The sequence below is a fragment of the Pogonomyrmex barbatus genome, unplaced genomic scaffold, assembly GCF_055798465.1.
Source record: "Pogonomyrmex barbatus isolate J1 unplaced genomic scaffold, ASM5579846v1 scaffold20, whole genome shotgun sequence".
Classification (NCBI taxonomy): Eukaryota; Metazoa; Arthropoda; class Insecta; order Hymenoptera; family Formicidae; genus Pogonomyrmex; species Pogonomyrmex barbatus.
Window position 1 is genome coordinate 1283195 of NW_028297117.1, and position 23660 is coordinate 1306854.

The window sequence follows — 23660 nt, forward strand, 5'->3', positions numbered from 1 at the left end:
GCTTGTCGTTCACATCGTCGTCGTGGAGTGGGAATTTAATGTGCGATAATATTCTTGGATGATAGCAAAAATTGATTGGCGTTGATATTAATCAATTGTATAATAAATTTAAAAAATTTTGATATTTGAAGGAACTTTTTTGTGTCACTTTAATGTATACTTTATTTTAAAAGTCATATTATCGAGCGAACATAATCAAAACAATCAATACTTTGATCTTACGTTGTCAAAGGATTAGAATTGTAAAAAAAAATAGAAAATTTTTTTAAAAGTCTTTTTTTAGATCTTTCTCTTTAATTTTCTAGCTTTATCTCTTACAAATTATGAAACATTTCTCTCTTTACAAAGTTATGAAAGACTTCATGTGTAAAATTATTTTCTCTTAAAAAGATGAGACAATTTTTGAAAAATATTAAATCTTCTTAAGTTTTTTTTTAAGTTTTTAAGTTTTTATATATTATTAATAATAATTGCAATATATTTTTTGCGATATAGTTTTTATATATTATTAATAATAAGAACGGTTTGTTTAAAAACATTTAGAATAATGTGTATATTGCAGACATGCATTTATCTACATTAAATTTAATTACGTTGATGTTCTGGTATTAAGGGTGGGGTTGAGAGAACATATTAACTTAGGTGTTAGAGAAATTACTTGCATGAGCACATAACATGAACTAAGATTGTAATCAGAGTTAAATTTATAACCACAGGCACAATTAATATGAAGTTGAAAATTACCTAGCGCTATTATTACTTAGGAACAGAAAGAAGATCATTGTTGTTTTAACGCCGTAATTATTTTTCTAATTTTGTAAATTACAGAAATCTGTAATGTCATTCATTGTTTCTTAGCTTTATAGTTATAAGTTATCATTTAAAAACATTTTTTTTACAACAACCTATATACATAGATATTATGTAATAAAATAGATTTATATTTTATCAAGGGCAATATGTTATATTCATAATAATAAATATTTTTTATTTAAATATTATATTTTTATATACCTATAGGCATTATATTATGTGTAAGAATACTTTAATATATGAAGCAAATATACTTTTTTAGAAAATATTAAAATGTCTATGTTAAAGATTATGATATATTTCTTATAAATTAATTTTCTAATTACTTAGAATAGTTTAAAAGCAATATAGTATTGATAAACGATATAATTTACTAAAATTAGCATTATGATTATTGTAATCAAATAATAATCGTCGATTAATCAAGGAAAGGGATGAGATAAAGGCCATTTTATAATAGAGAGCATTTAAATGAGAATTTACAGACGATTAATTTATTTACGTTTAATATGTGTTGATGCTTGTATTACATTTTATATAAGAAGAATTATAGAATCGCGATTGGCTGTTAACAAACTTATATGTCGTGACATATGAACGCAAGTATGTAATAGTGTTAATGATATTTACAGTGGGTATTGTGTATGTATGCACATGTATATTTTTATATATCGTTTGTACGTACTTTTTTCTATAATTTGCATTCAGAATTCGGTAAATTGTGTTGAGTGAAATAAAATATTGAAAGGTGCTTGCAAGTATAGAAGAAAGAAACAAAATGTATTTTACGCTTCTCTTCGCTTTTACGCTCGATCTTAAAATAGTATCCACGTACAAGCTATCGGAATGTCATACATTCTTCAATACAGCGTCGAACATTCATACTTTAATTTATGCGACATTCTTTTTCGATGGTTTAAATATTAAACTGGAGAATCCCGTGTGCCTGTATTTCCTATACATTTTTCTCTTTTACAATAAAAAGAAGACTCAAAGAAATACTGCTTGGTTCACAAGGTCCGCATAAATGCGATTGAACGGAAACATTACTCGGACGAACGAACGGTAGCAGGAATAATGACATGTATTTCTTGAAAGCAATAGTATTTCTTAATAAGAATAGCAGTCTTTTGCATTCGATAGAACATTGACAATATATGTCGCGAATGCGGCTTGAAATATTTATATAGTCTAGATAATTAGAATAGTTTAGACAATTAACTCTAATTTGTTCAAACAATATTTCATTGACCTTATGGACCCCGTCAGACCAGCTAAGGAGATGACAATAAATTCAGATAAAATATATTTAAACATTTTAACATTATACATCATAAATCACACATATGAAACAGTTGGATCGCGATACAAAATAGAGCAAATGATCATCACTCGCGATATCACATCTCGCAGATTATAGATGGAATGTATGAAATCTTTTCGCATTTTAACATCATTTATTTAAACATCATGCATTATTTCAACATTATTTCAAATCTTTGAATTCACCATATACGCGATGGAATTCACGTTCCTCCGAAAAAAATTCACGCATATCGATAACAATATTTGGATTGATTTCAATAAAATATTTTACACGAAACGCTACTCAATTCCATGCGACTCTGCTGTTCACTCGTTCGTTTCTTCGCATTCATTCTGATCTCATTATGCTTAACAAATGTTATGTGGGATTAGATGATAGGATATTTTTTTCAACAGTGGTTCGTAAAAAAAGGACAGATGTGTACACACAATTAGAAATAAGTCCTTTTTACACGTAGACTCTAAATCGTATCGTGAATTCTCATCGCAACGAATTTACAGAATCCTAGTGCTAAGAACTTTTGGCAGCGTTTTTCTCTTCCCTAAGAGATGTAGTATCGAATTTATGTTTGAAATTCGATAAAATTCAAATTTTTCTACGAATTGCCATTTTTATAATATAATTATAAGAATTGCCATTTTTTGCTGTATTTAAACGTGATTTCGTAGGTTAGTTAGGAATAATTTTTGCGATGATTTTTATTTTCTAGATTAAACATGTTTCGAATTGATCGGTCATGTATGTTTTAATTCGCATGTGAGAGAGGAAGCAATTAACTTCGCAAAGAAATTCATCACTCGGCCTTTTCGCACGCCAGGCGTTCCTTTGTTCACGTCAGAGGTGCTTTTCCAACGAAGTGCCTGTACTTGTTGCATGCCGCATACTTGCCCTCCTCCGAAACAATCGACAGACTTGAATGTTGCCCCTGACGTCGACAAAACGCCTTCTTCGACGGCTTTTTATTTCCGTTGCCGCAGTCCAAAGCGTATCGTAATTCGCTCGCCATTTCCGAGCATACGGACTGCTGAAAATTTCATGAAAAGACGATTGCGAAAAACTCACATATTGAACCGTAAACGAGTTGTTCGGTTTAAATTCAATACATTGAAATTCGAACATTAATTTCTCCTTTGTTTGTAAAGATGCAATTGAAAGTTCTATTAATGAAAAACAATTTTTATCCGAGATATAAGCTTGAAGAAAGATTAATTCTTTTGAACGTGAACAGTTGAAAATCTATAATAAATTATTTAATTAAATATATGACAGCAGAAATGATTGAAGACAAAGATTTACACTTTATTAGTTCAATAATTGTGGATTAACGTTTCAATAAAGTCTAATAAAAAATTTCAATTGCATTTATGAAAAAATATATTACTATTTGAATGTACTTATACGTGCAAGCATATTGTATATTTAAAAATCTCAAAATTTTTAATATTGTATTGAATGAAATTTTTATAGTTTCAAGAAAAAGAATTTATATAACAACATTGACAATAAAATATATATATATATATATATGTAAAAGGTAAATAAGCTCACCTCTTGTGAATCCATGACGGGAGAGACGCAAGAAACATTGCGACACAACTAACAATGTCATACTAAACTATCACATCACGCGCATTCTCTCAATTTCATTTACGTTATAAATAATGCAACATCTCGAAATTGCATTTTCGTACAAGTTATTTCGCCGTGACACAGAGATTTGTCTATTCAATAATGAAATTTCGGAAGTCCGCGTGCTTCTTCATATGGATCGGAAATACTTTACATTGCGGCGAAAGGTACATGTAAGTGGATAAAAATTATGATTTTCTAACGTAATAATATACTTATTCTGTGAGAATATATAAATTATTAATTAAAATAGATACAAATATTTAAGTAATGGAAGATAAAATAAAAAAGTAAAATAAAAAAGAGATTAGTAATATCACATTTAATGAATCATTCTGTTTTTAGTGAAATAAAACTATTATTTTCTATCGAAAATTAAAGAAATCCAACTTAACAAAATAATATCTTTGGGTTTCAAAAAAACTTTATTTATTAATACTTAAGAGTGAATTTTATATTAATTATTAATTATTTGGAAAAAAAATTTATTTCGGATATTTTTCAAAAAATCAACTAAAAGATTCACAAATTTAAAAATATAAAATTAATCGAGAGAATTTTTGCTATTTTTCTCATCTTGTATTTTTTATTACAAAATAATAAATTGTTGAAAAGTCCAATCTGGGCATTTGATAAATTCTTACATCCACTTGCTCTTTCGGATTATCACTTATGACAATATTATCATCTTGAGAAGCAAACGAACTTCCGCACACACGATCATATATTAATTAATTCGACAGTTACATATTATGTACAATAAAACGTCTTGTAATCTGATACACTATACATTCACTATCTAGCCAGTACAAAATCGTGATTGTTCTTAAAAGTTTTGTCCGCAGCACTATAAGTTGTAAACATTGCGACTTTTTTCTTTCTTTTTTTTGTTTTCTTTTTTCATTTTTTTTTTTTTATATCGATTGAAACATTTTCAACTTCGCGAGGAAGGATTTAGCCTTTCCTTTTGCGAGGCTTAAGTCTTTATTCATTAATCTAAGTTTTGATATGAGCAAATGGCAAATACGTTAACCTTTCTAATCTTTCTCTTTTACAGCATCTTTTGATTCTATTTATTTATTACGTATATTGTAATAAATGCACGTTTTTTTCTACAGAGAAATTGACTGCCGTTAATCAAATTTAAGTTTGTTCTTCGTAATTATAAATTTGATATTGTATAATTCGAAAGATAGATTTTGATTATGCCATCTGTGTCACATCAGAATATTGAATGCTTTATGAATGCTATAATAATTTGATGAGAAGTATTTCTGATAAGAAATACTTCTCAAACTGTTTTCTTAAATCAAACTGTCGATGTATTTGGCTTTTAGGGTTTTAGGAGGAAAATTAGAAAGGTCAAGGCTCGATGTTTCTTTTGTCCGATTATTTTCGTTTGTCCTTATATAATTTTACGATTTTTATACAGTTTTCCGATCACTCGTGATGGAGTTCTTCCTTAAGTCCACTGAACTCGGATCGGATACGCTTTGAGGTACGGCTTTAAGAATCTGTTTTTTCGCAGTGCAGCGCGTACCGTCGCTAGTGCAGATCAGTAAAACCTTCGCAGATCGGTTTCCCCGAGGATTTCTGCTTCTAGAACAAAATCAGAACGCCCGAATCAGATTCCTTATATTAGTTATTCGCAATTAGTACTTAAAACGAAAAAAAGAGATGTGCATCAATCTAATTATCTCTGATTATTTAAAAAAGCAAAGAAAAGTAAATATATAACTCGTACTTCTGTCGTATTTTTTCACTGCTTTCTTGAGAACATATTAGGCATTATCTATTGTCAATTATCGTAATTTATTACTCGAAGCACATTACTAATCCAATTAGGCTCCAGAAGGTATCGATTTTTTATGTTTATACACATATAAAATCCAATAAGTGTATCCAATTCAATATGTATATAATCCAAAAAGGTAATTAATACATTTGCTTTCATTACTTATTATTTTATTTATTGCGATATATCCATTGTATCGAATATCGCGAGAGTGTAGTTGTATTTCCATGATGTATAAGACCTGGTTGAATCACATTGATATACATCATGGAAATGTAAGTATGCTATTCGATCTGTTCGAAAGCCGTGCTATTCATCACGGGATGCGAATCTCGTCCTGCGATCGATGTAAGCCGATTTGAATTTTTGGAGTGGACCTCGCTCACGCTTCGCGGCTTTCGCCGTAGTCCCCTGCGGAATATAACGCGGTTTGAAAAGAGGCACGGCAATACCGACCTTCCCCGTTCAGCTCTCACAGAGCTATTTACTTTTGCGTATGTAGGGAATGATCCGCGCAAAGCTGCATATTCGTGTTCCCGGACGATTCTTCCTCAAATAGTTGTGTTTGCTTATCCCTTGAATATATGTAAACGGCACGAATACACGTCGCTTAACGCGTGCCGGTCAACGTGAGCTACGCAGCGCGGAATTTTGCATACGCTAATTCCATTTTCCGCGCTCGACCAACACGAATTTCGCTAGAGATTTTTTTCATTAAGTTAAGTTTAGTTGGCTGCGTTTCTATAGCCTATCTTCTCTCTCTCTCTCTCCTCTCTCTCTCTCTCTCTCTCTCTCTCTCTCTATATTCTGTCTCTCTAGTAATTACAACACTCTCGTGTAAGGCTAGTGAGCATGGTCTTCTATTCGCTTGTGCAAGTGAATGCATTAATATCATGTGGAATTGGAATAATCAGCGTAACTTTTCGACATTAAAATAAAAAAATGCATTTAAAAATAAAGATTCAAATCGAATGGTTTCAAACCTTAGAATTTATGAAGATAAATTTTTGAAAGAAAAGAATCGCAGCAATTAACCCACTCAAATGTTAATAGTTAATTTTATCAAATAAATTTCTAGCAATCTTCCTTACTTTCTTTGTTTTTGGACATAAAAAACTTGAGCTTGAATTATCTAGATTTCTCGCAAGCCGTAAATATTTCAGACATTTCTTCAGCGTGGAAGCTCGGAGCAGCAATGTTCTCAGTAACGAGTATCCTTGTCTATCCGACTAACGACGATATTCGCGCACAGCGAAACAATGAGAATAATGACGAATAGAAGCGAAGGCTTATGGTTATACAGTAGAAAAAAAAAATGAGAAAAATTATACGCGCGTAGAGAGATACGAGAACATAATTTTCGTCATTCTCGCCAACGATGATCGCCAAGGGTGATCCCGAGCCGTCAGCGAGCGATCAGACCCGAGTGGTTCTGTATCGAGACCATTAGAGAGGAACTCCACCGTCATGCGAGCATCAACTGATGTATTCGCGCGGTATGTCGGGATAGATCGCGTCGGGATCGAGCCGCGTGGCGGCGCCGGATCCCGACGAGATGATTTCCGGCGTGATTATTACCGCGTGACCTTCCTCCGCGTGTTATTTCTCACCACTCACCCGCTCCTCGATGGCTACTTTTCGGCTCTTCCATACGAATTCGCAGACCGCAATCACGCAGGCGACACCCATGCCGCCCATCAGCACCACAAAAACACCGCCGACATTCGCCAGGCCCAGCTCGTTTGCCGCCGAGCTGCTCTTCGAGGTGTCGTCCTAGCCGTGAGAGAAACATCGATTAGCCTATGGCGCATTAACGCCGGTGGTTCGAGATATATATAGTCTACTGCATCGGTAATACGCCGCTGAGGAAATGGCGGTTTTCGCGTTTAGTCCGTTGTGCACGTCGTTAATGCACGCGCGGCTTTCGCGTTTGGGTATTCATTATTGAAGCGGTTCGCAGAGGATTGCACGTCGTCGATAATATTGCGAAAATTCGATCGCACTTATTCATGCTCGGAGTTGATGGATTAAAGTGTTGAGAGGAGAGCCAATAGCGTATTGGCTATTAGATCATCTAATCGATGCACTATCCTTTACCTCTTGATCGATTTTCAACACGAAAAAGAATCTAAATTCTAGAGTTGTCAAAAATAACATGCATAAAAATATTTTTGGATATTGTCTCCATTATTTTCTCAATTAGAAGGACACGACCTTACATCTCTATAAATATATCTATCAAAGATTCTAGTACAATCCTTTTTATTACAACATTTACTTATACCAAAATTGTTTCTTTTTGATTTTCTATTTCGATGCAAAAATTACGAATATTAATATATAATAATATATATATTGGTATATCTCTTTCATTTTTAATAATTGCAGTTTTCAACGTACAGTGTAACTATTATGTCTTTTTAACGACAGTTATATAAGTTAAATGAAGAATGATAAGAGAAATTAATATCTTTTACGCTGCTGTAATTATTCATTTATATTCATCCGTCAAACAGCAGGAAGTTTGCTTGAGGGAGGAGAACCTAGTGAATTATCGGAAGAATTTATCGGCGTAGGTGCGCGAGAAATAGCACTGCGCGTAACGATGATCGTGAGCTCGACGAAGCTTCGATTTCGCGAATTCGCGAAATACTCTTCCCCGCGTGCCGCCGCGAACCTTCAGCAGTTCTCTCATCCCTGACGGATGAAGGGAGTTGCTGGAGTCTGGCGCAAGAATTTCGAACACGCATTTCTTGAGTGCGCTAGCACGCCAGAATATCCTTCTATGAGAAAAGTGAGGATGAAATGGTGGTCTAAAAGCAAATTCACACGGCTTCCTTTTAAATATTATATCATATAAAACGAATAAAGAGATTACTGCCACGAAATAATTAATTAAAAGAGGCGGAAATTTTAAAAATGAATAAAATTGATGAATATTCATTGATTCATTGGTTTATTCATTGATGTATCATTATAGATTAAAATACAATTATTATATTAAATTATTTATGTGTAGTTTTTGATAAGTACGCTGTATGTATTCAAATTGTTCTTACGGAAATATTGAGTTAAGATTATCCCTTTTCCTATTTTGTATTATAAAAATGCTTGCCCTATTTTTCAATCTATTCTTTTTCCATCGTGTTCTTTAGATTAATTTTTCTACAAAATATCAGAATTAAAATGTTTCGTAATTACTATTATTTTTACATTTTTCAAAATTTTCATAAAACTCGCGTATCGTAAAATTACAAGTAAACCTCATAAATTCACCTTAAAATACGTATTAGCTTACCCTGCAAGATCCGCCGCCTCGCTTCTCCTTCCACCAGCGCGTTTTCAGCAAGTGAAGCTTCCCTTCCTCCTGGAGCTTCAGGATGGCCCCGCTTATGGCCGTTCTGTACGGCGAGTCTGAAGTTCCAAGGTCATTTTGAGAAACTCCTCCCTGGCTGCTTTTATCGCCTCGTAGTGTCGTACTTTCGCGGAACTTTCGCGGAAGCACCGTTGCGGCAATCGTTCCCTCGCGCCAACGTTTCGCCAGCAATCCCGTGCGCGATCGCTTCCTTCATAGCGACACTTTCTATCGATCGGCATTTTCGCGCAGTCGCGAGATCAGCAGAACGACAGACCGGCAATGTGATTTTATTCGATCTCTCGGGAACATAGCAGATAAACCGACTAACTCGCTCGCACGATGTCTCGATTCGCCGAGGGAACGATTTGCATTTTCTTTCTATCAGAATTTCATTTGCGTGAAGGAGAAGTTTTAATTGAATGGGAATTTTTTTTATTCGAAAAGAATCGATAGACCGATATAGGTACTTTATAATGCAATATCAATTAGGTGCGTTTCTTCTCTCAAAGCAATGTATTATGTTCACTTCTTTTGTTAATTGAAGTTGTTATCGTAATATTGAAATTTGATAAGCAATATTATCTTATCTTTTTGTTAAATTAGGAAAGTTATTGACTATTTTGTAAATTTCCGTGATAATATCCGAATAACAGTGTGAAAATGGAATATGAATATAGCATGAACTAAAAGCACAAATAGGAATGGAATAAAAAATTTCATATATTTAATACATCAAAAAAGCTGATCATATTTCAAATACAAAGCACCTATTAATATATTGTTTGTTTGCATTAGGTTAAACATAATAATACATCCTTTAATAATTATGGATTTTAATGTTCTGCTATTGTAATCAATTACAAAATGTGCTAATTAATACTTTAGTCACAAAACCATTTATTATCCTAAAATTTTGATTTACCACACGTCAATACTGCCGAGTAATGTGGATTACCGAGATGCGGCAAAAAATTTAATTAGCGTGCTTTGTATTGACGATATAGCATTGAAATTTACAACTATTGTTGGAACATATTATTATATATCCGGTTTATGTGCGACTATTATGAATCAACAATATATTAAATTACATTGTCGTAGTTGAAGTGTTAATTCTAGTGTTAATTCTAACAAAATATTCAATATAACAATATAACATAAAATATTCAAATAATAAACATAAAATATCTAACGAAAAAAAACGAAGAAAAAAATTTCTTCTATTTTGTATCATTTTCAACATGAGTGGTACAAACCATAAATTATGATTCATTAGCAATATAAAGATTCTTTCGAAAAAATATTAGCGTTCACTTTCCCATTTACTTTTCCTTCGCCTTTTTAATTACCAAATTTTCATATTTTTATGATTCTTGTTTAAGAAGCATTTATGTCATATGAATTTTTATTTTCATTTTATGTATGTGTATACTTAAAATATTTCTATCAACACTTACTTGGCGGCGTGGCTATGCCGTATCCCTTAGAGTCCAAAAGACCGCCGACTTGGGTAAGATCGCAGTTCCTCTCGATTACGTATTCGATGGAGGTGGATTCCATCAGGAATGCGTAACTGCCTTTCCCTCTGATTACTCGATCTACGCCCTCAACGTTGCTCGCCGTAAATACCGACGGCTTCGCCGAGTCCATGAAGGACCACATGCGTTGGTACGTCGAGAAATTGGAATCCTAGATCATGCCGGGAATTTCGTGGTTGAGTACGCGTGCCGCTAAACGGTGGAACGTCGGAGTGGAAATCGGTTAACCTCGAAGTAGGCATGCCTTACTTCGGGGAAGGATATCGCATCTAGCTTACGCTCCCTAATTGCACGCATCGGCGCTCTCGAATTAATAGGAGAATATTCTCAGGTCGCATCCTGCGGTTCCCCTGTTGCTCTGATTGAAGATTCTTAGTCCGTCAGAAGCGAATTCAACTCAATTACTGGGACTTGAGATAATAACGCACAATCTTACGTAACCGTTCTTACTTTGTTCTAGCTTTGCCATTTTATCGTACAATATCCGATTTTTTTAAATATCGCGTATTTGATGTATCGCATGTTATGTGTTTTCGGGACGTGTACTAAAATCCTCAAAAATATATAAGACGTGTGAATATTGTCCTACTCTTGGGCACAATGCACCAAATGTAAAATTAATTACTATCGATCTCACCTTGAAGAAGGCCGCCGTGCTACCGCCTTTGAGAGCACCATATTTGATCTTTGTCTGTTTAGCGAGATCCTCGGCGCTCTCGATCGGGGAATCCATTCTCTCGACGGTGAGGAAAGCCGCGAGATTAGCCGTATAAGAAGAGATCATGATTAGCGTGAAGAACCACCACATACCCGCGACCATGCGAGTCGACACGGCCCTGCGGATAAAAGATCAAAGGCTGCATATTGTTTTCCTGTGGCAAAGCACTTTGACACAGAAAATTCAGCATGCAGAATTTGCGCGTAAAGTAGTCCGCGTAAACTGTCTCGTTTGTAGATCCGTGCTCGATAAAGCGCAGAGCGTGTCGAAAATACGAATCGTAGAAAGAGGAATCGATAGCACCTGCCGTTCGCAAAAGTTTTCGAGGGTAACTTTGCGCCTTCCATGAGGTAATGGAGCGTATGGAAGTTCAACTTCGCTTTATGTAACGAGCCAGCTGTATACGTCGCGTATTATAACCCGTTCCGCAGTTAAGCGATTCGCGTTTGCTATTAAACGGCAAATGTGGGAGTTGGCGAGTGGAACGGACGTATATGCGAAACGTGTGGGGACGAATTATTTTACATGCGAAAACAGGCGGGAGTATACATAAACGCAATTATGTCATGTATAACGAGCATGTGGAATTATTGGAAACTACTTGTGTAACGGCATTCCAAGCTTCTAGCGCATGCCATGCAATATCATGCATTTCGATAACTAGATACAGGCAAAGCTCTATGATTAATTTTGCCTCATTCGTACGGCATACCGGAAATCGTGTCCTAAGGATATAATTCTATAGCGAATTTTAGAATCATAATTTTATTAGAGGTTATTTTTAGTAAAAAAATGACTTCTTCATTTTGAGTATCAAATACCTTCTAATTGAATATAAAGTTAACTTTCTATTAAAAGGAAACTCCTTCGAATTAATTAAGAAGTTAAGTTTTGTTATACACTACTGCAGCTTAATTCGCCATAACTCATTAATTAAGTAGCTTTCTAATTAAGCCATTTGATTAGATGTTCATTAAGAGAAGAGTCGATACTAAAGACCGTTAAGGGACATATTCCTGTCACTAATTTTCACGTTTTCTGATATACTTGATGTACAATCAATTGCAGCAAGCCTACGATATAGCAGAGCCAATTTATCGATTCTTACATCATTTGCATCTATCTACGATAACGATATGTTTGCTTCTCTTATGCAAATTAGTATTAATTTTGCATTGGTGGTTGACAGCGACATAATGGATTCTATATTGCCATACTTTATGTTTGTATATACTGCGTGTTATTTTTCAATAACTTACTTCGGTGCTATATCAGAGCCTTGCTGCATGAGCGAGCCTATGGTGAACCAGAGCGAGTTCAGTAGGGTGAACTCGTTCTCGAGGACCTCGGATTGCCCGTTGCACGGATGCGGGTTCTCCCATTCGTAGGGGCTGAACCTGCAGACAGGTGAAAGGGGAAGGACCGAGATTAGATGTCAAAGCGTGCACCTACCCGCGAATTGTCTGTATCATCATTCTGAAATGGGCGATAAACTTGCGAATTTGTATTATGTGCTTCGTGCGATTTGTGAATCAATGCAAATCTTTCTCTGAAGCGATACAATGACTTTTCATGATAAAAGCAATATGCGCGAATAATAAATATATGAAACATATAATACATGTGATATATCATTTCTTAATATTATTTAATTAAAATAATTGATACATGTGGTAATATTATTTCTTGATATTATCTAATTAAAGAAATATTTTAATATAAATTTCATTTTTTTTATGTAAGAAGAATTTTATTATGACGAAATTATTATAGACAGGAAATATTGCCATTTGGCGAGATTTTGTGTTTAATTATCGTTATAAATTTTTATAAATATTCTCTTTGCGTCAAAATTATTGTTCACTTATGACGCATCTTAAAGATTTTGATGACAAAACTATTGCGAAAAGTTGCGAAAAACAGAAGTAGCTAGAATGTTATTAAAATTATATAATTTAAAAAAGGCGAAATATATATAAAAATTCACATATAAATATATAATTATTCGAATTATATATATAAATATATAATTCGACAAGATCTCGCTAAAATCAATCGCTAAGATCAATCGCTAAGACCAATCTTTTCTAGCTATATTGGATCAGACGTAATAAATCACTTATAACAAAATCATTATTTTATTCTTTTAGTTTTATACTTAGATCAATCATATACGAAAATCGCTTTAAATGAGCTAATTAATATGAGCTAATTAATTATATAGAGATCATTTATGAATTACTATTATTAGCTTTATTCTCTTATTGTCTATCTTTAAAAATAATATTATACAACTATAATGTATAACGCTCCATTTTGTTCTCGCACCTCTTGTGATGAAAATTGCATTGTTCGCATTACGGAATGACTTATCAAAAACTGTCTATATTTCTTCTTAATTGATTTATGCACAAAAAGACAATGACAATTTAATTTTGCTAGTGGATAATCAGCAGTGTGACATGCAACGAATGCGATGAGCACGTATTTTGCGCATGAAGATCATTATCTCGATGCGTAAAGAGCTTACTTGGGCAGAATATCACAACCCTGCCGCATTAGGGAGCCAATGGTGAACCACAAGCAGTTAAGGAGCTTGAAGCGATTCTCCAGACGGTCCGGATTTTTGTTGCACGGATGAGGGTTGTACCATTCGTACGGCGTGAATCTAAACTCAATGATTCCAAATACGTTCTGATCCAATGGTATCGAACGCGTTTTTTTTTGTTATGAAAAAAATCTAGCTCAAAAATTTTTCCATTTAATATACAACGAATCTATTTTGATATCTGTATTGCAATTATCTCGAAGTGTTTATTGAGTTTACAAATAACTTGTACGAAAGAGCAAATGCAATGTACCAGGCAATAACTAGAATTATATTGATTGAAATAAAGAATTAAATTTGTAATCGATTTTTCTGTTATGGTAGTTAAAGAACGACATGGATATCGATATAAATCAAATTTTTAATTATCGTGTTCGGTAAATTTATGAAATAAAGACGTACAAAAATGACCGAAGTAAGATGGATTCATGTTTCCTTCATACTTAATTTATCGATATATTGTGTTATAGGAGACGACGCGATCGTATCGATTGGATAGGGGATCGAATTTCCAGAATAGTGTCATGATATTTTGGAGGAATTTAAAGTGGTTTCACTTGCCTGGCTAGTATAAAGAGAAGCACGGAGACCCCGAGATAAGCCGTCGCCATGTAGATCCAAACGTCAAGACTAAGAGGACTGAGGAACGAGAACAAATTCGGCGGTTGCTTTATGGGTTTGCGGTAAAGTATGCTGATCCCTGGAAATTCAAAATTCTCATTTTATGCTTAGCCACGGTGGAAACCACAGGTATAATGCATTGATGTGTGGACACAGTGAACCGGATATAATCTGGGTGAGATTTATTCCGGTTTTCGTTATGATCATCTACGGTTTACGAAGATACATGATAATACCCATAAAATTACACTCGAGAATTATTTCGGTGATATACAGAACAAAGGTCGCCTACATGTAATCTTTTAAATTGTATTCCATTATTTTAAAAATAAAATTTTATACTCACACTTTTATACTAACACTATTAATAGTAAAAGTAATGAAACAATATTTTTAAAAAAAAGCAGCGTCGTATCTTCGGTATCAGTAATGGTCATCTAAAGCGCATGCGTGTTTGTCTTTTCCCACTAATATACGAGGCTATAAAATCAGCAGCATGATTAAAAAATATTATGATGTTATCTAAATCTTTTGACGTAAAATAGGGGATTCTTTTTACAACTTCTTTCGTAACATATTTATGGAAATTTTAAAATTGGCGGTATTTGCTATACGGCGTCATAATGTTAACTCTCACCTAAAGGCATGAATGGTGTCGTGAAGTCCACAACCTGTTCCCGATCGTACGTGATGGTGAGATCGCCGATCGCGAGATCGGCCTTTTGCTCAAGTAACTCCTTCATCATCCCGTCCCATTCCTTCGTCTGTGGGTTGTATGAACCGTAACGGCCGTCCGGCACAAGTCGGAACGTATAATTGAATCCAAGCAGCCGCGATATCTCGTAAATCAAGTCGACGTTGTAGCCTTCGAATTGCGCATTTCCGGTGAGCTTCTCGCTCGAGTCCTTCCGCATACAGTACGGCGCGCTCTGCGATGAGGTAATGAGTTGCTGTCAATAGTGCGCTGCATATAGGCGTCTAAAGGAACGCTACGAATTTATCGTTACAACCAATCGGAGGCTTATCGACGATAGCTCTCGATGTCAGTGTGAAGTTATAATATCCGTAAAAATCTAGGCGATATCGATGTCAAGATTAAAATTGACTTGACGAAGATTTAATGCTCCGTACTGAGAAGGATTTTAAAAATTTTCAAAATATATAAGTGTGTAAATAATATTACCTTAATAATTCAAAGCAAGTAAATTTGATTTTTAAATCGGCATATTAAAATAAAATATTTAGTTGTGTTAAATATTAGGAAATTATAAGAAGGGTAATAACTGATAATGATTTTTGATGAATCTCTCAGATATGTAGAAAAAGATAGAATAAAAATATATAAATTTTAAATTTATATGTTTTTATATATTTTTTAATTTATATACTGCCATACTTATTAAAATTATATTCATTGTATTTATTCTTGGTAATACATTAATTTATCACAGACTTTTATGATTATATTGGAAAAAGAAAGCTTTTAAAATTTTATTGATCTTGATATCGGTATCGGAGAATGCTGTTGTAATATTTAATATATTTATCGTACATTCTGTAAAAAATATATCTGGGACACATTGCACGCTCTTATCAGTGACAAATCCGTTTAATTACGGATCTGAGCATATATCGATCGAAGAAACGTTAGGGCATCAAAGTTTTTACGAGAATGATTCTCACGCGACGCATCTCGTTTCTTATCACGCAACTTCACGGCGGGAAGCTTGCTGTTGTCCCTTTCTCGGTTAAGTTTCAAGATGCTTAATACATTACCGAATACATTATTTTGTCATCGCAATTAGCGCAAGAATAAGTAATGTGAGTCGAGCACGTCGCGAAAACTTCAATTAAGTCGCGCGCGTATTCGATACCGGCGTTTTCATTCCTCTCATTCTTTTATCCCTTTCATCTTCTTCTTTTCTCTTCGGAAAAAAGATAGCAGGAAGCTAACGAGCGCGCAAGCTTCGCTAATGAATGGAAAAAAATTTTCCATCCCGCTGTGAATGCTACTTAAATGCGGCTGTCCCTGTTTTATTCGCGTCCAGATTAAAGCAACGATTCCCGAGTGATAGTCACAAATTTTAAAGATGCACTTTTAATATCAAAATAGATGATTTAATTTTGTCCATTTTGCACAATACTTTATATCACAAATTAAATAATCTTTTCTCGAAGCTTTTTCCTTTGGAATTTTTTTATGTAATTACTATAATTACTTTTTTATCTTGTTACTAAATACTAAATACTAAATTAAGTTTAAAATAATTATAAATATTAAATTTTAAATACTGATGAAATGAAAAAAAATCTAATGCAAACATATATATTATATAATTATAATTATTGCAATATTTTAATAAATTAAATTACTTAATTAATTAGTATTTTTTATTTTTTATAATAGAATAGAACCAAAAGAGAATGCTATTTTATATATAATACACATTTCTATTAATAAAAATAAATAGAATATATATTATTCTATTTGTATTATACTAATTCTATTTCATCCAATTTAAATAATACACAGTTATTTATGAGAATTAAAGAAATATGACTTAAGTATTCGTAAGATGAAAGTTTTATTCAATGTATTATTCTGATGTTTGAGGTAAGAAAGTTGCGCGTATTCTTTGGAAACGTACTCACCAGTATAGTCGTCACGATGAAAGTCTTATTTTGTAAGTTTTCAACGATTTGAGTATAAACGTCGCCGTAACTCCTCGTGAAGTTGATACCTTTGGTACTGTTCCAAGTACCGATTTTCTTTAAGCCTTCTTTGTTATTCAGCTCAATGATGTCTAGGACAAAGTCAGAGCGAAAACCCTGATGATCAAACTTGATAATACCCGTGAGCCCCGTCATCTCCACCTATAATGTATATTAAAAATATATATTAAATTGTAACAGTTAAAATATATATTTTGTTATATTTTTAAATATTAGATTTTGTTATTAACTATTATTAGATTTTGTTATTAACTATTATTAGGATATAATTGAACAATATTTGTATAACCATAAGAGATTGTTAATATTATGTTTGTAGATATTAATATCAAAATATATTATTGATATTCTTGATTATATTTATGCGTATTAAATATTGAATTATCTGACGTGCCGGTTTATGCGCAAATAAATCAACACATGGCTGATAAAAGTTTTATATGCAACGCATTATACGCAGATGGGCATGTGTGTATGTAGATCAATGATTCTCAAAAATTATGTCACAAATATCGCTAAACGCAAATTTATTTCTAATTTTATATCTTTCAGATATTTTATTGTTAAGAAAAAATTTATTCAAATTTATTATAATTTATTTATTATAACTTATTTTATATAAATGTTGTTTATTTCATATACACGTAAATTTGCATTTAAATGCTAATATGCTCAATGATTGAAAAAAGTTTGAGAATCAAGATAAACACACGTATATATATATATATATATATATATATATATATACATATAACTTAGGTATGAGCATATCGCGATGCATTTATAACACGTACGCATACATGTAAAGGAAACATATAAACATTTATTCCTCGTAAACTCGATATGAAATAGAAGTCTGACAGCAGTATATCAAGTTATAATTAGCAATTATAGTAAAACGCTGAAGATGTATTAATATCCGACAACATTTTACGATGAAAATTTTATCATAATCCGTTCGTAAAGCGATTACGAGTAATTGCGCATACCGCATGATAACCGAAGCTCTGTCTCGTCTTTTCCTGCGCACACGAGTTATATTGTACATTCGTAAAATGACGCAATATAATTGCGGACGAAATTCTGGGTGACTGCTTGTAATTACCGCTTCATGAATATCGCAAAATTAAATTCTGTTCTGACACGCGAGATTAATATAGCTGCTATCATTACCGACGACCTATGATATAATCCTTGAAAGTGAAGTACTTTAATTAATGATTATAGCGTCACTTGACAAAGACTATATCAATATTATCCAAATATCTATCATATGACTACATTGTAACTACCGGTAAGATAAAATGATGAACCTTATTAGCACGCTTTTTTGTTGCAAAATGTACATTTGAGAAAATTAGCGAGTAAATTCTGATATAATTATAACGATTTTGGAACATTTTCCTAGTACATTTAATCAGACTATATTTTTGCGATATAATTAAATTGAGAATTCTTTATTTTTGTAAATACGAGAATTTTTGTTGGTGTTTTCTCGTTGTATTTATAATTTAAAACATCTAAAGAGAAGATATGTAGATATGTTAATAAATTATATCTTTTAAAATATCTTTTAGAATAAAATAATATCTTTTAGGCATGATTTTATTTTTAGATAAGAATGATGCATTAAATTCTTGTGTAAAATAACATACTATACTATTTTCTCATGATTAAAAAGATATTTTTGATTTTTATAAAAATTCGGAACATAATGTCACTTGTAATTTAACCGGTCATCGTCGATAATAAATAATCACGCATAATTGAGCAGTAACAAATTTGCCGAAATTACACACGCATGGCTGATTCTATCGACATCAATTTTTGCTTATCCCGGTCAGGACATTCAACCATGTGAACGACAGATTCGTTCGTTCGTGGCATATACGCAGTCATGGTTGTACATGAGAGCTGCTTCGGCACGGAACGTATCTTCCAGTACTTGTCAATTTCGATGGGGACGTGTATGACAAGACACGTTTCCATATCCTGCGTGCAACGCATATTTATATTCACGGTAAATCGTATCACATTACTGATGCTGTGCGTTATCGTATCCTGTATGCGTTCAATATTGCCGTTAAGCAGCATGCACATCGTGACAGCATTTGTTGCGAATAAACAGATTTTACCAAGAGTACGAGATCGGAGTACCGGAGTCACGAGATATGATTAATATGATTAATTCTTTCAGCCGCATATGAATTATCTTTTATAAATTATTATATTTATTAAAAATCATTTGGTAAGATAAATCCTTTTAAGATACAATTAAAAATAAATTTTTGTGTGGCCGCAGAAAGAGAGAGAGAGAGAGAGAGAGAGAGAGAGAGAGAGAGAGAGAGAGAGAGAGAGACAGAGACAGAGATTCAATAATATTATCATGAATTAAATAGAAAAAAAATAAAGAAAATTATATTATATTATAATATACGTAACGTATATTATTTATATATCCGATGTAGGTTTGGCTTAATATTTTAAAAATCCGAATCTTTATTATTTCTATTTCTACTTCTAGTAACTTTACTATTTCAAGTAAATTTTCTAGAAATTAATTTTATAAAAAAAATCTCGAAGTTAATTGTATTGATTAGAAACTTTTCATATTCGATTCAAATATCGTGCGCAAATTTGAGGATACGCAGTATACATACTACAGCCTATGCAGTCCTTTGCGTCAGAATGCACCGGCGAAACCGCGAACAACAATTTGTCAGCACGCGTGACAGCTTCGTTTAAACTGGAGTAACTTTCTATTGTTCCACGAGAACAATCGCGCGAATCGTGAAAAATCAATGCGTCCGTACCTCGTATGATTTCCTTCATCACGCGTCCTAGTGTCACGTATTTATCAAATTTTTTCCTTTTCTCATGAAGAATAACACAGAGATAGATTTTTATATATAGCATATTAAAAATCAAGTGAAAAATATCCGAAATCCATATCCGCATTGCATTAAATTAGTAAAATTAGTCTTGGGTTCCATCATTTTTCAATACACACATAAACAAACTCTGTATTAAAGTCATATTTGATGTTTGCTTGCGATATTAAATGCATGATTGATGAATTCTCTTATTGCATCATCATAAATATAAATTTTATAGAAAAAGATCAATCCATCTGTTAGGTAGGTTTTTATATTTACGTATGAAATTAATATTGAATTTGTCAAAGTTAATAAAAGGGTCTAAAACAAATTATAAAATGGTGATGTGATCAATTTTATTTTATGTCTCACGCATTACAAATACTTAATCGGAGACTATCATGGATTGGACTATATGTGATGCACATGATGAGACTCGTGCTGCTTGATAATAAATGGTGCATAGATTAGACGTAAAAGGCGAGCGAGTGAGTTAGTCGGATTAAGCATATCGTTATAATGGCTTATTACGTCGGTGCGATCGATCGGTGGTGCGCGAGATTAATTTCTCCTCAGCGCGATACATTCGCGATAATCCTCTTTCTGCCTTGCATCATTGAAAATGAGCGCACTAATCAATGCGGAAAGATAGCCGTCGATATATCATCTTTATTATTACATTGCAAAATTTGTCGCATGTTTTACAAGAAAGTATGCTTAGAGCTCAGTCATTATCTGTAAGTCTATTTGATTGTCTAATTAAATTTAGTTTAAATCGACCAAATAATAATTGTAAAATTTTGTGTTATATACTTAATACTAAACAAAGAGCTAATTTAATATTTGATTTAACATGAAGATTTCGCGATTGATGTTAGAAAGATAAGAATATTCATATAAATGTTCACACATAAATAAAAGTGTTATTTAAAAATACAGATTTATATTGATTTGGAATAAATTCAGAATTAGGAGAATCGTTTTATATAGAAATTAGATTCTGTAAATATTAGGAAAGAAACAAATTTTACGAGATTTTTAATTCATATATTTTGCTTACTTATATATATTTATTTAGGATAGATATTAAAATTTTTTATTTACTTGTATATGGGAACCGTTTAAAAGTATAAGATTTTCTTACGAAAATAGAAGAGTATCTGTCAAATACATGTGAAAATACGTACACGTTAATTATTCCACTTAACGTTACTTACAATTTTCATGTAGTTAATGAGCGAGTATCCATGAGGCCAGGTATCCGTTGATTCGCAAGATAATGGCTTGATGTCGATTTGTTGGGACGTGTCGAGGTCGTGTAATGCCTTGGCAAAGAGATGGACGGCGTCGTACAGCAATGACGTTTCAGTCTGTGAATCACACACATGACGAAATGTCATCGACATAAGAGATGTGGTATATACAACAAATTTCACCTAAAGTAATTGGATGGAAGATTTTAGGAAATATTGGACCTTACAAAGATTGTCAGGAGAAAGAGCACTTTTCCGTCTAGATAAAAATCTATCTCAATATCTTGTGATATAATCCGAATCTTTTTCATTATAACATGTTTTTCCATTATTCTTAATATATGTTATTTTGTCTATATCTTACATATTGCGTGGATATATTAGAAAAATATATAAAATAACATTTTGTACTAAAATCTGGTACAATTTTTTTCTTTGCATACGGTAAAAGAAAATCTTTTTTCATACACTTTTCTAATCACGTTGATAATAATATTGTTAATGTGATGCAGAATGAAGATCAGAATATTTATATATTTATATTTAGCTAAGTTTTTTTGAATAAATTGTTGTAAAAATATAAATTTATTTATTTTATTTTGTGTGTATTTGCTATTGCAAAGTAAATTTAACATTTGTATTAATACATTTATTGACCAAAATATGTAGTAACAGTTAGCTCGAGTATAAATCCTTTAGCATATAAATATGTAAATGTGTAAATGTGTAAATGAATTGCATACGATATTATTTATATGTCAGATTTCAAAAGGGAATCTTCAATTTACGAATCGGGCGATCTCGGGCGAAATCACAATTCCACGCGCTCACGAAATTGAAATTATCAAAGAGAAGAAAAGTTAAATCTCGAATTCACGATTTCATGAGAGAAATCGCGCATTTGGAGGTAGAAATCGGACGAGAAATTCCTGTTTCCGTACCAACATGCGAGAGGCGAAAGAACGAAATCTCGGCTCCTGAGAGGATTTCACGGCAAATTGGCGCCTCTGTTTCCCCAACATTTATATTTCGTAACTCGTGCGCGCGGCATCCCCGCGATACTGTAAAAGCGATATCACCTCAGATATCGCGCCATGGGTGTATATTCCTCCCGATATATTCGGGACAACCAATATCCTTACCGGATTTTACGAGGCCTCGCCCGGAGATCGTATTTACGGAGGAACTAGTCAATGTATCCGATTCACGTGTTTCCCGATACGAAGGGACCGTAGGATGATATCCTTACGTCGACCGAAAGTTTTGAACAAATAGAAGTCTCTCTCTCTCGGGAGGACGTCGCTTTCTCCTAACTTTATTCATTACTTGCGCATCACTCGCGAGAAATAAAAAATGCAGCACGTCGAGCGATTTACGTTAAAGTTTCACGTTAAAGGATACCGATATGTTCAATATTTATTCTTAGATATTGGTAAGGTTCTTTCTTTACGTCATCTGAAAAGCTGTCATAAAACTATTCGGAAAAGTTTCCGATCAAAATAATCCTGTTTTTCGTCAGTTGTCTTATCATGGAAATTCAGATGGCATCCGAAAACGATTCCGATGCTTTCTCGACATTTCGCGAGTAAGCACTCGATTTCAATCGATGCGCGACTATAATCGAAATCGTAAATAATTTTAAGATAACTTTTCATGTTTTTCTTATTCAACAGTTCTTATTTAAAAGTATGAGAAAAAGCACGATTTAACTTTATATCGTTTAAAGTTGCTTTAATTCTATTTTTTATTCATGATATTAGACACATTTTAAAATTTTTTATTAATTTTCAATTTTTATTATTTTTTTTATATATAATTTTTTTATAAGTATAATTTTCTTATTTTACATAATAAAAATAAAATTAATATAAGATTAATCAAGGAACCATTTTTTTAATTGCTTTTCTTTTTTAATTGTTTTTCTGTATTTTATAATTCTAATTCTACTACATCTTGCATTATTTATAATGTTTTATAGTATACAATAGTATACTATAATACTAATATAGTATACAACATTTATAATGTTTTATAATATACAAACAATGCTATAACATAATCGTATAATTTCATAGTTTTCAGTATTTATTGACGAGTCAGTTGATATTTCTAATTGTACACTCTTTCATAAATAATTTTCTCGTAATGAAATGTGAGATCTTAGTTCGTATCGATTTCTACATTGATTCGACAAATAATGAACATAAATGTAAAATAAAACGGATTCAGATAGTTTTCATGTCATTATGAAACTTATAAAGATGTAACTATCTCTTAAGTGTATGTTTCGCCACAAAATTTACGATAATTAAAGATTATGTATGAACATGTATCAAAATAAATTATAAAGTTTTAAAATATTACATATTTTTAAAAATTATATCTTTAAAA

At 32.6% G+C, this 23660-nt stretch overlaps 1 protein-coding gene across 8 annotated transcripts in view; it reads right to left on the minus strand.

The window, feature by feature from the left end:
* Positions 1-1279: 1279 nt before the first annotated feature.
* The window catches only part of KaiR1D (Kainate-type ionotropic glutamate receptor subunit 1D), a 219091-nt gene continuing 196710 nt past the window's right edge, over positions 1280-23660 (minus strand). For 2 of the 8 annotated variants that reach the window (XM_089077884.1, XM_089077879.1), the window contains 11 exons: positions 21234-21386; positions 17060-17281; positions 15045-15336; positions 14348-14486; positions 13709-13846; positions 12438-12575; positions 11098-11296; positions 10380-10611; positions 8863-8978; positions 7182-7337; positions 1280-3161 (listed from right to left, as the gene is read on the minus strand). In XM_089077884.1, coding sequence (XP_088934010.1) covers positions 2970-3161; positions 7182-7337; positions 8863-8978; positions 10380-10611; positions 11098-11296; positions 12438-12575; positions 13709-13846; positions 14348-14486; positions 15045-15336; positions 17060-17281; positions 21234-21386 — 1977 coding nt within the window. In that variant the 3' untranslated portion in view covers positions 1280-2969. Of the gene's footprint in view, positions 3162-3700; positions 5369-7181; positions 7338-8862; positions 8979-10379; positions 10612-11097; positions 11297-12437; positions 12576-13708; positions 13847-14347; positions 14487-15044; positions 15337-17059; positions 17282-21233; positions 21387-23660 lie in introns of those variants that run through there. The other 6 variants (XM_089077883.1, XM_089077882.1, XM_025219641.2 and 3 more) reach the window with 6 other exon arrangements.